This window comes from Pseudophryne corroboree, chromosome 7 (genome assembly GCF_028390025.1).
Source record: "Pseudophryne corroboree isolate aPseCor3 chromosome 7, aPseCor3.hap2, whole genome shotgun sequence".
Classification (NCBI taxonomy): domain Eukaryota; kingdom Metazoa; phylum Chordata; class Amphibia; order Anura; family Myobatrachidae; genus Pseudophryne; species Pseudophryne corroboree.
This window is the reverse complement of record NC_086450.1, coordinates 433561111-433573171: the sequence shown is the minus strand read 5'-3', so window position 1 is coordinate 433573171 and position 12061 is coordinate 433561111. Positions and strand designations below refer to the sequence as shown.

The following is a 12061-nucleotide window of genomic DNA, read 5'->3' as shown; positions in this document are numbered from 1 at the left end:
CTTCTTAGCAAATTTACTTGGCGCAGCCGTAGTGCGAACATTGCGCATGCGCAGTTAGCGGAAAATCGCACCGATGCGAAGGAAAATAACGAGCGATCAACTCAGAATGAGGGCCATGGTTTTGCCCAACTGCTAAAAAATTTCCTGCTGCGATCAACTTGGAATTACCCGCTATATACTGTACAATCCATGAAACTCAAATGTCCAACTACTGTCCAGAATGTTATTTCACAGAATTGCCACATATTTTGTTACATGCTAAATTTTACTGGATCATCGCTCATAACGATCTATTGGGGGGGTCATTCCGAGTTGATCGCTCGCTAGCAACTTTTTGCAGTGCTGCGATCAGGTTAAATCTCGGCAAAACTGCACATGCGTATGCACCGCAATGCGCAGGCGCGTTGTACGGGTACAAAGAGGATCTGTGCTGGGCGAAGAATCCATTCGCACAGCCGATTGCAAGGTGATTGACAGAAAGAGGGCATTTGTGGGTGTCAACTGACCGTTTTCTGGGAGTGATGGGAAAAACGCAGGCGTGTCCAAGCGTTTGCAGGGCAAGTGTCTGACATCAGTTCCGGGACCAAAAAGACTGAAGTGATCGCAGCGGATGAGTAAGTCCAGAGCTATTCAGAAACTGCAAAAAACTTCTGAATAGGCGGCGACTATCTGATCGCAGCGCTGCAAAAAGTTGCTAGCGAGTGATCAACTCGGAATGAGGGCCTATGTGGTACAGTATATCACCATGTTTTATGCACCATGGCTAAAACGCACAAAGTTACTTAAAAAAATTGGCCAGGCTTCTATGTCTCCCCTGGAAATGTCATCCTTATTAAATTGTTTAGCAGTGCTCCTCATAGTGGACCTCAATTACGCCTTGTATACTGTAGCACTGCAACTAAATGATCACTCAAGGGCTCAGGCTTTGAGGCCTTCCATGTAGGAACGTCTTTAAAATACCCCATGATCAGCAGCCCCTTTATCTAAAAAAATCTAGCTCCACAAAACTAAATTTAATATTTGCATTGCTCCTCCAAACTAGGAGAACAATACAATGCTTGTGGTGTGAGATCTAGGAAATCCCCAGTGATCATTTCTGTTTGGATGAAATGATTACTAGAGATGATAGAACTGCTCCAGAAACCAGAATTATTATAACATTCCAAATTTGGACAAACCATATGTAAAATAATGAAATACAGTGTTGGTTCGACCATCAAGGTGTGAGACATTACCTCCCAGAGGAGAGATGAATCTAATCGATGATGGAATTGGAAGGGGGAAGGTGAGTATTCTTGTCATTAGTACAGCATTGCGTATTATAAGCCCTGCCCTCTCCTCATGAACCAGCGATTCGTGCCATTATGGTACTCGTTTCTCCCATTTTAAGAGGAAGTGAGGGTCACATTCTCATCTGGGGGTCCATCAGACTCCATAAAAATTAGGGAGTCTCCCAGACGTTTCCAGGAGTTGTCTGTTGTATGCATTTATCTCTCTGCTAAGCTATTCATCTTAATGTGCATTTCAACTTGAAATTCAAGTTGAAGGTTTGACGTTCACAGCCTGTAGTTCAAAGATTGTCAGGAAAAGTGTTTATGGGGGATCATGGGCATTTTATGAGATGAGGGGGAATGTGTGCAGTCTCCATGATGAAGGACCCCTTGTGTCGCACATGCACCAGAAAGTTGGACTCTTCTACATAGGATATCAGGGTTTACATGGAACAAAGAATTAAACATATCATAGTGTAATACTGTGTATAACCAAAGTTCTTTCCACTGTGTTAACAAGGAATAAAGTGATGGAGAACAGTCCCAGAAGAGATCAGACGTCCACCTTCTTATAGGGTCACCAGAGTGATGTGATGGGGACTTGACAGATTTCTTACATGTATGCTTACTTGTATCAATGTAGTAGATACAGTGTTACATTGATGTTTTACACCAGCATATCCACTGAGGGGAACATATGGCATTGTAATTTCCGGATTTTACTTTGTCAGCTGAAGTCCATCTCTTTTTCCCAATGTGGGTATGACTGTTTGTCTGTTTGTATTTTTTAAGAAATAAAAAGGGTTTGGTTTGCCCTAATTGGCCTCCCTTTTTTAATTTTCACATAATACTGCATGAGTGGTATCCAACTGCATCATATAGTTTAAGAAGAACATCATCTTCATTAAAGAAACCTTTATGGGTGTTCTACTACATTGATACAAGTAAGCATACATGTAAGAAATCTGTCAAGTCCCCATCACATCACTCTGGTGACCCTATAAGAAGGTGGACGTCTGATCTCTTCTGGGACTGTTCTCCATCACTTTATTCCTCGTTAACACAGTGGAAAGAACTTTGGTTATACACAGTATTACACTATGATATGTTTAATTCTTTGTTCCATGTAAACCCTTATATCGGTGTGAGGACAACTCAAGTGAAGGGACAATTGGAGCGCAAAAATTGAGATTGTACCTTTTCTTTGCTACATATTGTATTTATAGGTTGGTGTCCTATTTGGTAGTGTCTATTTGCTGCTCTTTTGCAGCGCCTTAGGAAGGATCTCTTTTTCTTTTGTCATTCTTCTACATAGGACAATATTCTGCTTTTTACCCTATCCTATATCCATCAGTGTAAAACCAATTCCGAGTCCCAGGCAGCACAGAGCACATTTGCACATCTCGGCAAACAGTATCTTCACTGCGCTATCCAGTTTCACCATCACGCAGAGAGATTTTTTTAACCGATCCTGCTGAATAGCAGCCTGAGATAAACATCTATATGTCACATTGTCCTCACAGTCTATGGATTTTGACGTTTACTCGTACAATGCCATTGTGACACTTTCTCAAATCATTCCAAGGATTCTCCACACAATGGATTGATCATTATAAACCAACGATAAGAGTTTCAGAGAATTGATTGAGGACTATAAAACATATTATTTCCTCTCACTTTATAGGAAGGCTCTGAACGCTTCTACCTGAATCGGCGGCTGATGAGCAGGTGATAACTTTGTAGTAACTAATAGCATCCATTGTTGCTGCAAATGATCTTTCCAAGCTTCCAATTTTCTGCTGTATGTATTGTTGTCAGAGTGTATTTCTGGTACACAATAATTCAGATATTGTGGCGGCTGAGTGTGGCTGTGAATGTTATTAAAGCATCTTGTCTGAAAGTGGGACACCAAAAAACATCTGCCCTTTACATGCAGTTCTGTTGTTAAAGGTTCAGACTTGTTGGAATTGTGAGAGACAAGCCTGAGGGATCCTTGCCGTGATAGAGGCAGATCCGGATGAAGACCTCATGATGCTTCTCACAGTGACTAAAGTATTCCCTTTATCACCACAGTATTTGCTGAGCCTGAGCAATCCTGGGGATAAACTATGGTGATAAGGGAATTTTGTATTGATAAGCGGCTGTGATGGTGTTGAACAAAATGGCGCTTAATCCTCCATTTTATTGCTTTAAACTTGTATTTGTTGTTTGTCTGACACAGAGAAAAGAACTGGAAAGTCCCATGACGCAAGAATATCTGTGGTTTATCTTGTTTCTCTTTATGTTCCACTGCTACTGCATTTGTTTTAAGATTGTGCTTGAAACTACTGATAATGTTTATACCCTAATACGTACGTGATATCTGGGTCTATTGTTCTCTATCTGTATAGGCTGAGGAACTGCATCTAAGCTGTAGCCTCATCCTTGGTGGTATGACGCACAGCCAATGGCCCTCATTCCGAGTTGATCGGTCGCAAGGCGAATTTAGCAGAGTTACACACGCTAAGCCGCCGCCTGCTGGGAGTGTATCTTAGCATCTTAAAATTGCGACCGATGTATTCGCAATATTGCGATCACAAACTACTTAGCAGTTTTAGAGTAGCTCCACACTTACTCTGCCTGTGCGATCAGTTCAGTGCTTGTCGTTCCTGGTTTGACGTCACAAACACACCCAGCGTTCGCCCAACCACTCCCCCGTTTCTCCGGCCACTCCTGCGTTTTTTCCGGAAACGGTAGCGTTTTCAGCCACACGCCCATAAAACGCCGTGTTTCCGCCCAGTAACACCCATTTCCTGTCAATCACATTACGATCGCCGGAGCGATGAAAAAGCCGTGAGTAAAAATACTATCTTCATAGCAAAGATACTTGGCGCAGTCGCAGTGCGAATATTGCGCATGCGCACTAAGCGGAATTTCACTGCGATGCGATGAAAAATACCGAGCGAACGACTCGGAATGAGGGCCAATATTCTGACTTATCTAGCTCAAATCGAGACCATGGCTCCTGGATTCCACAGCTGATTGAACATATTGCTTGAAAACATACTGAAAGCTAAGTATACTCATCAAATTACTAATTAATAAATGTTTTGCTTTATTGAGACACTGTTTGTGTTTGTCTTTAACACCATACACCCAAAGAACATTGCCCCACCCGAAACAGCGGCAACAACATTTTATTAGATATCATCACAAAGGGCTGTTCATGATCTATAAGTCACTAGGGATCACACTTATTAAAGTATCTTTGTGGGATAATTCCAGAAAACACTCATTTCGTGGGGGCACTCACAAATATTATGGATGTACTTGTCCGGGACTACCAAGAATACCCCCCCCCCCCCTTCCCAGTGCTGCAAGCTTACATAGCATAGCGGGATTAGTATGACACTAGAATGCCGCCAACATGGCGAGTGTATCAAGGCCCCTTGCGGGCTCGCTTCTCGCTGTGCTCGCCACGCTGTGGACATGATGGCTCGCTTCGCTCACCGCATGTTATAATCTCTCTTTTTTTATAAAACGTGTGTGTGTTTAGGGCCACCACATTAATAGTTTGTAAACGCTGTGAGAGTCGCAGTGTGAAGTTGTTGCCATTTATTAAAAAACAGAACTTTTTTCTTTTTTTTCGCTCTAAACTTGTGTGTGTTGTTCCGGTTCAGGCATTAGAATGGTAGGAGGATTGATTTATGGACAGTGTACTAGTGAGCAGGGGCGGCTCCAGAGGTGGGGCTGCAGCTCAGTTCAAAATTCAAATAGGGTAGCCATACCAACTGCCAGTGAGTCAGTTTGGAATGGCAGTTGGTGACAGTTGGTGTGGCTCCCCTATTTGAAATTTGAACTGACCTGCAGCCCCTCCCCTGGAGCCGCCACTGCTAGTGAGCATGTCAGACAGTCCCTTTGACTGCTGGGAGGAAAATAAGGCAATTTGGAGGCCCTTGTACAAACTCACTATGCTTTACTTAAGCTGCCCAACCTGAAGTGTGTACTCGGAAAGAGTTTTGACACAGCCGGTGAGGCTACATCTTCAAAATGTAGAAAAGATGATGTTCATAGCAATGAACTACAAATTCCATGGGGATGGCCTTTTCCGCCAATTACATCTAAGTACAGAGACTGTAATGGTGAACTCCAGCAGTGATCAGTTAATATTGTGTGAGGATGAACACTGATGAGGATGATAATGACAACATCTTCCCACTGTGGAGAAGAGATCATTAAAAAAACAACACTGTTAGCTGCCTTTAGCCCATTGGTAGCTTATTTTGTGGGGTGCCCAAACAAACTAAGCACTTCAGCCACAAAAGTGTCAGTCCCTGTCACTGAAATGCTTGGTTTATTAAACTGTGCATGTTCTTTATAATATCCAACATAAGGGTGGGTGGGAGGCCCCTGGGACAATCCATCTTGCAACACTTTTCTTTTCTGCCACTGCTGTGTGGCAATGTTTCATAGATATGCTATAAACTGCCATGTGTTTGTGTCACTGCAAAAACAGACCCAAATTTCATGATATTAACTGTTTTTAGCATTTAAAAAAAAAAAAAAAATACAGATCCAAATCCAAACAAATGAGGGTAGCTTTGCAAAATCAGAACCAAAATGAAAACAGAAAATGAATACAGACCCAAAACCAAAACATGGGGGTCAGCGCGCTTCTCTAGCAGAAAGTTGCAGATGTGCAGCTAGCAAGAGAAGCATACACAGACACCGCCACCTCCGACTCAGGCCCTATAAGCTGCACCCCCTTGGAAACAAAAGGTCCAACTCATACTTCCTGTGTTAGGCAACAGGCATGCAGGCAGATGTGGATGCACACAGAGGCACCGGTGCCTACGTCACTGTTGCATCAGCATCTAATTAGTGATGAGCACCGGAAATTTTTCGGGTTTTGTGTTTTGGTTTTGGGTTCGGTTCCGCGGCCGTGTTTTGGGTTCGAACGCGTTTTGGCAAAACCTCACCGAATTTTTTTTGTCGGATTCGGGTGTGTTTTGGATTCGGGTGTTTTTTTCAAAAAACCCTAAAAAATAGCTTAAATCATAGAATTTGGGGGTCATTTTGATCCCAAAGTATTATTAACCTCAATAACCATAATTTCCACTCATTTTCAGTCTATTCTGAACACCTCACACCTCACAATATTATTTTTAGTCCTAAAATTTGCACCGAGGTCGCTGGATGGCTAAGCTAAGCGACCCAAGTGGCTGACACAAACACCTGGCCCATCTAGGAGTGGCACTGCAGTGTCACGCAGGATGGCCCTTCCAAAAAACACTCCCCAAACAGCACATGACGCAAAGAAAAAAAGAGGCGCAATGAGGTAGCTGTGTGAGTAAGCTAAGCGACCCTAGTGGCCGACACAAACACCTGGCCCATCTAGGAGTGGCACTGCAGTGTCACGCAGGATGGCCCTTCCAAAAAACACTCCCCAAACAGCACATGACGCAAAGAAAAAAAGAGGCGCAATGAGGTAGCTGTGTGAGTAAGCTAAGCGACCCTAGTGGCCGACACAAACACCTGGCCCATCTAGGAGTGGCACTGCAGTGTCACGCAGGATGGCCCTTCCAAAAAACACTCCCCAAACAGCACATGACGCAAAGAAAAAAAGAGGCGCAATGAGGTAGCTGTGTGAGTAAGCTAAGCGACCCTAGTGGCCGACACAAACACCTGGCCCATCTAGGAGTGGCACTGCAGTGTCACGCAGGATGGCCCTTCCAAAAAACACCCCCCAAACAGCACATGACGCAAAGAAAAATGAAAGAAAAAAGAGGTGCAAGATGGAATTGTCCTTGGGCCCTCCCACCCACCCTTATGTTGTATAAACAGGACATGCACACTTTAACCAACCCATCATTTCAGTGACAGGGTCTGCCACACGACTGTGACTGAAATGACGGGTTGGTTTGGACCCCCACCAAAAAAGAAGCAATTAATCTCTCCTTGCACAAACTGGCTCTACAGAGGCAAGATGTCCACCTCATCATCATCCTCCGATATATCACCGTGTACATCCCCCTCCTCACAGATTATCAATTCGTCCCCACTGGAATCCACCATCTCAGCTCCCTGTGTACTTTGTGGAGGCAATTGCTGCTGGTCAGTGTCTCCACGGAGGAATTGATTATAATTCATTTTAATGAACATCTTCTTCTCCACATTTTCTGGATGTAACCTCGTACGCCGATTGCTGACAAGGTGAGCGGCGGCACTAAATACTCTTTCGGAGTACACACTTGTGGGAGGGCAACTTAGGTAGAATAAAGCCAGTTTGTGCAAGGGCCTCCAAATTGCCTCTTTTTCCTGCCAGTATAAGTACGGACTGTCTGACGTGCCTACTTGGATGCGGTCACTCATATAATCCTCCACCATTCTTTCAATGGGGAGAGAATCATATGCAGTGACAGTAGACGACATGTCCGTAATCGTTGGCAGGTCCTTCAGTCCGGACCAGATGTCAGCATCAGCAGTCGCTCCAGACTGCCCTGCATCACCGCCAGCGGGTGGGCTCGGAATTCTGAGCCTTTTCCTCGCACCCCCAGTTGCAGGAGAATGTGAAGGAGGAGATGTTGACAGGTCGCGTTCCGCTTGACTTGACAATTTTGTCACCAGCAGTTCTTTGAACCCCAGCAGACTTGTGTCTGCCGGAAAGAGAGATCCAAGGTAGGTTTTAAATCTAGGATCGAGCACGGTGGCCAAAATGTAGTGCTCTGATTTCAACAGATTGACCACCCGTGAATCCTTGTTAAGCGAATTAAGGGCTCCATCCACAAGTCCCACATGCCTAGCGGAATCGCTCTGTGTTAGCTCCTCCTTCAATGTCTCCAGCTTCTTCTGCAAAAGCCTGATGAGGGGAATGACCTGACTCAGGCTGGCAGTGTCTGAACTGACTTCACGTGTGGCAAGTTCAAAAGGTTGCAGAACCTTGCACAACGTTGAAATCATTCTCCACTGCGCTTGAGACAGGTGCATTCCACCTCCTATGTCGTGCTCAGTTGTATAGGCTTGAATGGCCTTTTGCTGCTCCTCCAACCTCTGAAGCATATAGAGGGTTGAATTCCACCTCGTTACCACTTCTTGCTTCAGATGATGGCAGGGCAGGTTCAGGCGTTTTTGGTGGTGCTCCAGTCTTCTGTACGTGGTGCCTGTACGCCGAAAGTGTCCCGCAATTCTTCTGGCCACCGACAGCATCTCTTGCACGCCCCTGTCGTTTTTTAAATAATTCTGCACCACCAAATTCAAGGTATGTGCAAAACATGGGACGTGCTGGAATTTGCCCAGATTTAATGCACACACAATATTGCTGGCGTTGTCCGATGCCACAAATCCACAGGAGAGTCCAATTGAGGTAAGCCATTCTGCGATGATCTTCCTCAGTTGCCGTAAAAGGTTTTTAGCTGTGTGCGTATTCTGGAAAGCGGTGATACAAAGCGTAGCCTGCCTAGGAAAGAGTTGGCGTTTGCGAGATGCTGCTACTGGTGCCGCCGCTGCTGTTCTTGCGGCGGGAGTCCATACATCTACTCAGTGGGCTGCCACAGTCATATAGTCCTGAGTCTGCCCTGCTCCACTTTTCCACATGTCCGTGGTTAAGTGGACATTGGGTACAACTGCATTTTTTAGGACACTGGTGAGTCTTTTTCTGAGGTCTGTGTACATTTTCGGTATCGCCTGCCTAGAGAAATGGAACCTAGATGGTATTTGGTACCGGGGACACAGTACCTCCAACAAGTCTCTAGTTGCCTCTGCAGTAATGATGGATACCGGAACCACGTTTCTCACCGCCCAGGATGCCAAGGCTTCAGTTATCCGCTTTGCAGCAGGATGACTGCTGTGATATTTCATCTTCCTCGCAAAGGACTGTTGGACAGTCAATTGCTTGGTGGAAGTAGTAAAAGTGGTCTTACGAGTACGACTTCCCCTCTGGGATGACCATCGACTCCCAGCAGCAACAACAGCAGCGCCAGCAGCAGTAGGCGTTACACGCAAGGATGCATCGGAGGAATCCCAGGCAGGAGAGGACTCATCATAATTGCCAGTGACATGGCCTGCAGGACTATTGGCATTCCTGGGGAAGGAGGAAATTGACACTGAGGGAGTTGGTGGGGTGGTTTGCGTGAGCTTGGTTACAAGAGGAAGGGATTTACTGGTCAGTGGACTGCTTCCGCTGTCGCCCAAAGTTTTTGAACTTGTCACTGACTTATGATGAATGCGCTGCAGGTGACGTATAAGGGAGGATGTTCCGAGGTGGTTAACGTCCTTACCCCTACTTATTACAGCTTGACAAAGGCAACACACGGCTTGACAAATGTTGTCCGCATTTCTGTTGAAATACTTCCACACCGAAGAGCTGATTTTTTTTGGTATTTTCACCAGGCATGTCAATGGCCCTATTCCTCCCACGGACAACAGGTGACTCCCCGGGTGCCTGACTTAAACAAACCACCTCACCATCAGAATCCTCCTGGTCAATTTCCTCCCCAGCGCCAGCAACACCCATATCCTCCTCATCCTGGTGTACTTCAACACTGACATCTTCAATCTGACTATCAGGAACTGGACTGCGGGTGCTCCTTCCAGCACTTGCAGGGGGCGTGCAAATGGTGGAAGGCGCATGCTCTTCACGTCCAGTGTTGGGAAGGTCAGGCATCGCAAACGACACAATTGGACTCTCCTTGTGGATTTGTGATTTCGAAGAACGCACAGTTCTTTGCTGTGCTTTTGCCAGCTTGAGTCTTTTCATTTTTCTAGCGAGAGGCTGAGTGCTTCCATCCTCATGTGAAGCTGAACCACTAGCCATGAACATAGGCCAGGGCCTCAGCCGTTCCTTGCCACTCCGTGTGGTAAATGGCATATTGGCAAGTTTACGCTTCTCCTCCGACAATTTTATTTTAGCTTTTTGAGTCCTTTTTTTTACTGATATTTGGTGTTTTGGATTTTACATGCTCTGTACTATGACATTGGGCATCGGCCTTGGCAGACGACGTTGCTGGCATTTCATCGTCTCGGCCATGACTAGTGGCAGCAGCTTCAGCACGAGGTGGAAGTCGATCTTGATCTTTCCCTATTTTTGGAACCTCAACATTTTTGTTCTCCATATTTTAATAGGCACAACTAAAATGCACCTCAGGTAAACAATGGAGATGGATGGATACTAGTATACTTATGGATTGACGAGCGACTGCCGACACAGAGGTAGCTACAGCCGTGGACTACCGTACTGCGTCTGCTGCTAATATAGACTGGATGATAATGATATAAAATATATATATATATATATATCACTACTGCAGCCGGACAGGTATATATTATATAATGACGGACCTGCTGGACACTGTCAGCTCAGCACTGCAGACTCCTAAAGTAAGCTACTAGTAGTATCAAGAAGATAGAAAAAAAAAAACACCACAGGTAGGTGGTATACAATTATGGATGGACGAGCGACTGCCGACACAGAGGTAGCTACAGCCGTGGACTACCGTACTGCGTCTGCTGCTAATATAGACTGGATGATAATGATATTAAAAATATATATATATATCACTACTGCAGCCGGACAGGTATATATTATATAATGACGGACCTGCTGGACACTGTCAGCTCAGCACTGCAGACTCCTAAAGTAAGCTACTAGTAGTATCAAGAAGATAGAAAAAAAAAACACCACAGGTAGGTGGTATACAATTATGGATGGACTAGCGACTGCCGACACAGAGGTAGCTACAGCCGTGGACTACCGTACTGCGTCTGCTGCTAATATAGACTGGATGATAATGAGATATAAAATATATATATATCACTACTGCAGCCGGACAGGTATATATTATATAATGACGGACCTGCTGGACACTGTCAGCTCAGCACTGCAGACTCCTAAAGTAAGCTACTAGTATCAAGAAGATAGAAAAAGAAAAAAAAAACACCACAGGTAGGTGGTATACAATTATGGATGGACTAGCGACTGCCGACACAGAGGTAGCTACAGCCGTGGACTACCGTACTGCGTCTGCTGCTAATATAGACTGGATGATAATGATATAAAAAAATATATATATATATATATATATCACTACTGCAGCCGGACAGGTATATATTATATAATGACGGACCTGCTGGACACTGTCAGCTCAGCACTGCAGACTCCTAAAGTAAGCTACTAGTATCAAGAAGATAGAAAAAAAAAAACACCACGGGTAGGTGGTATACAATTATGGATGGACGAGCGACTGCCGACACAGAGGTAGCTACAGCCGTGGACTACCGTACTGCGTCTGCTGCTAATATAGACTGGATGATAATGATATAAACAATATATATATATCACTACTGCAGCCGGACAGGTATATATTATATAATGGCGGACCTGCTGGACACTGTCAGCTCAGCACTGCAGACTCCTAAAGTAAGCTACTAGTAGTATCAAGAAGATAGAAGAAAAAAAAAACACCACAGGTAGGTGGTATACGATTATGGATGGACTAGCGACTGCCGACACAGAGGTAGCTACAGCCGTGGACTACCGTACTGCGTCTGCTGCTAATATAGACTGGATGATAATGAGATATAAAATATATATATATCACTACTGCAGCCGGACAGGTATATATTATATAATGACGGACCTGCTGGACACTGTCAGCTCAGCACTGCAGACTCCTAAAGTAAGCTACTAGTATCAAGAAGATAGAAAAAGAAAAAAAAAACACCACGGGTAGGTGGTGTACAATTATGGATGGACGAGCGACTGCCGACACAGAGGTAGCTACAGCCGTGGACTACGGTACTGCGTCTGCTGCTAA

General features: G+C 44.8%; 1 protein-coding gene across 3 annotated transcripts in view; it reads left to right on the top strand.

Annotated features, from left to right (window-relative positions):
- LOC134945529 (somatostatin receptor type 5-like) overlaps positions 1 to 12061 on the top strand; it is a 534823-nt gene that overhangs the window by 31658 nt on the left and 491104 nt on the right. For all 3 annotated transcript variants that reach the window (XR_010182124.1, XM_063934874.1, XM_063934875.1), the window contains exon 2: positions 2956 to 2999. Coding sequence is in view for 1 of the 3 variants with exons in the window: in XM_063934875.1 (XP_063790945.1) it covers positions 2992 to 2999 (8 nt within the window). In the remaining 2 variants the exon portion in view is untranslated. The remainder of the gene's footprint in view (positions 1 to 2955; positions 3000 to 12061) is intronic.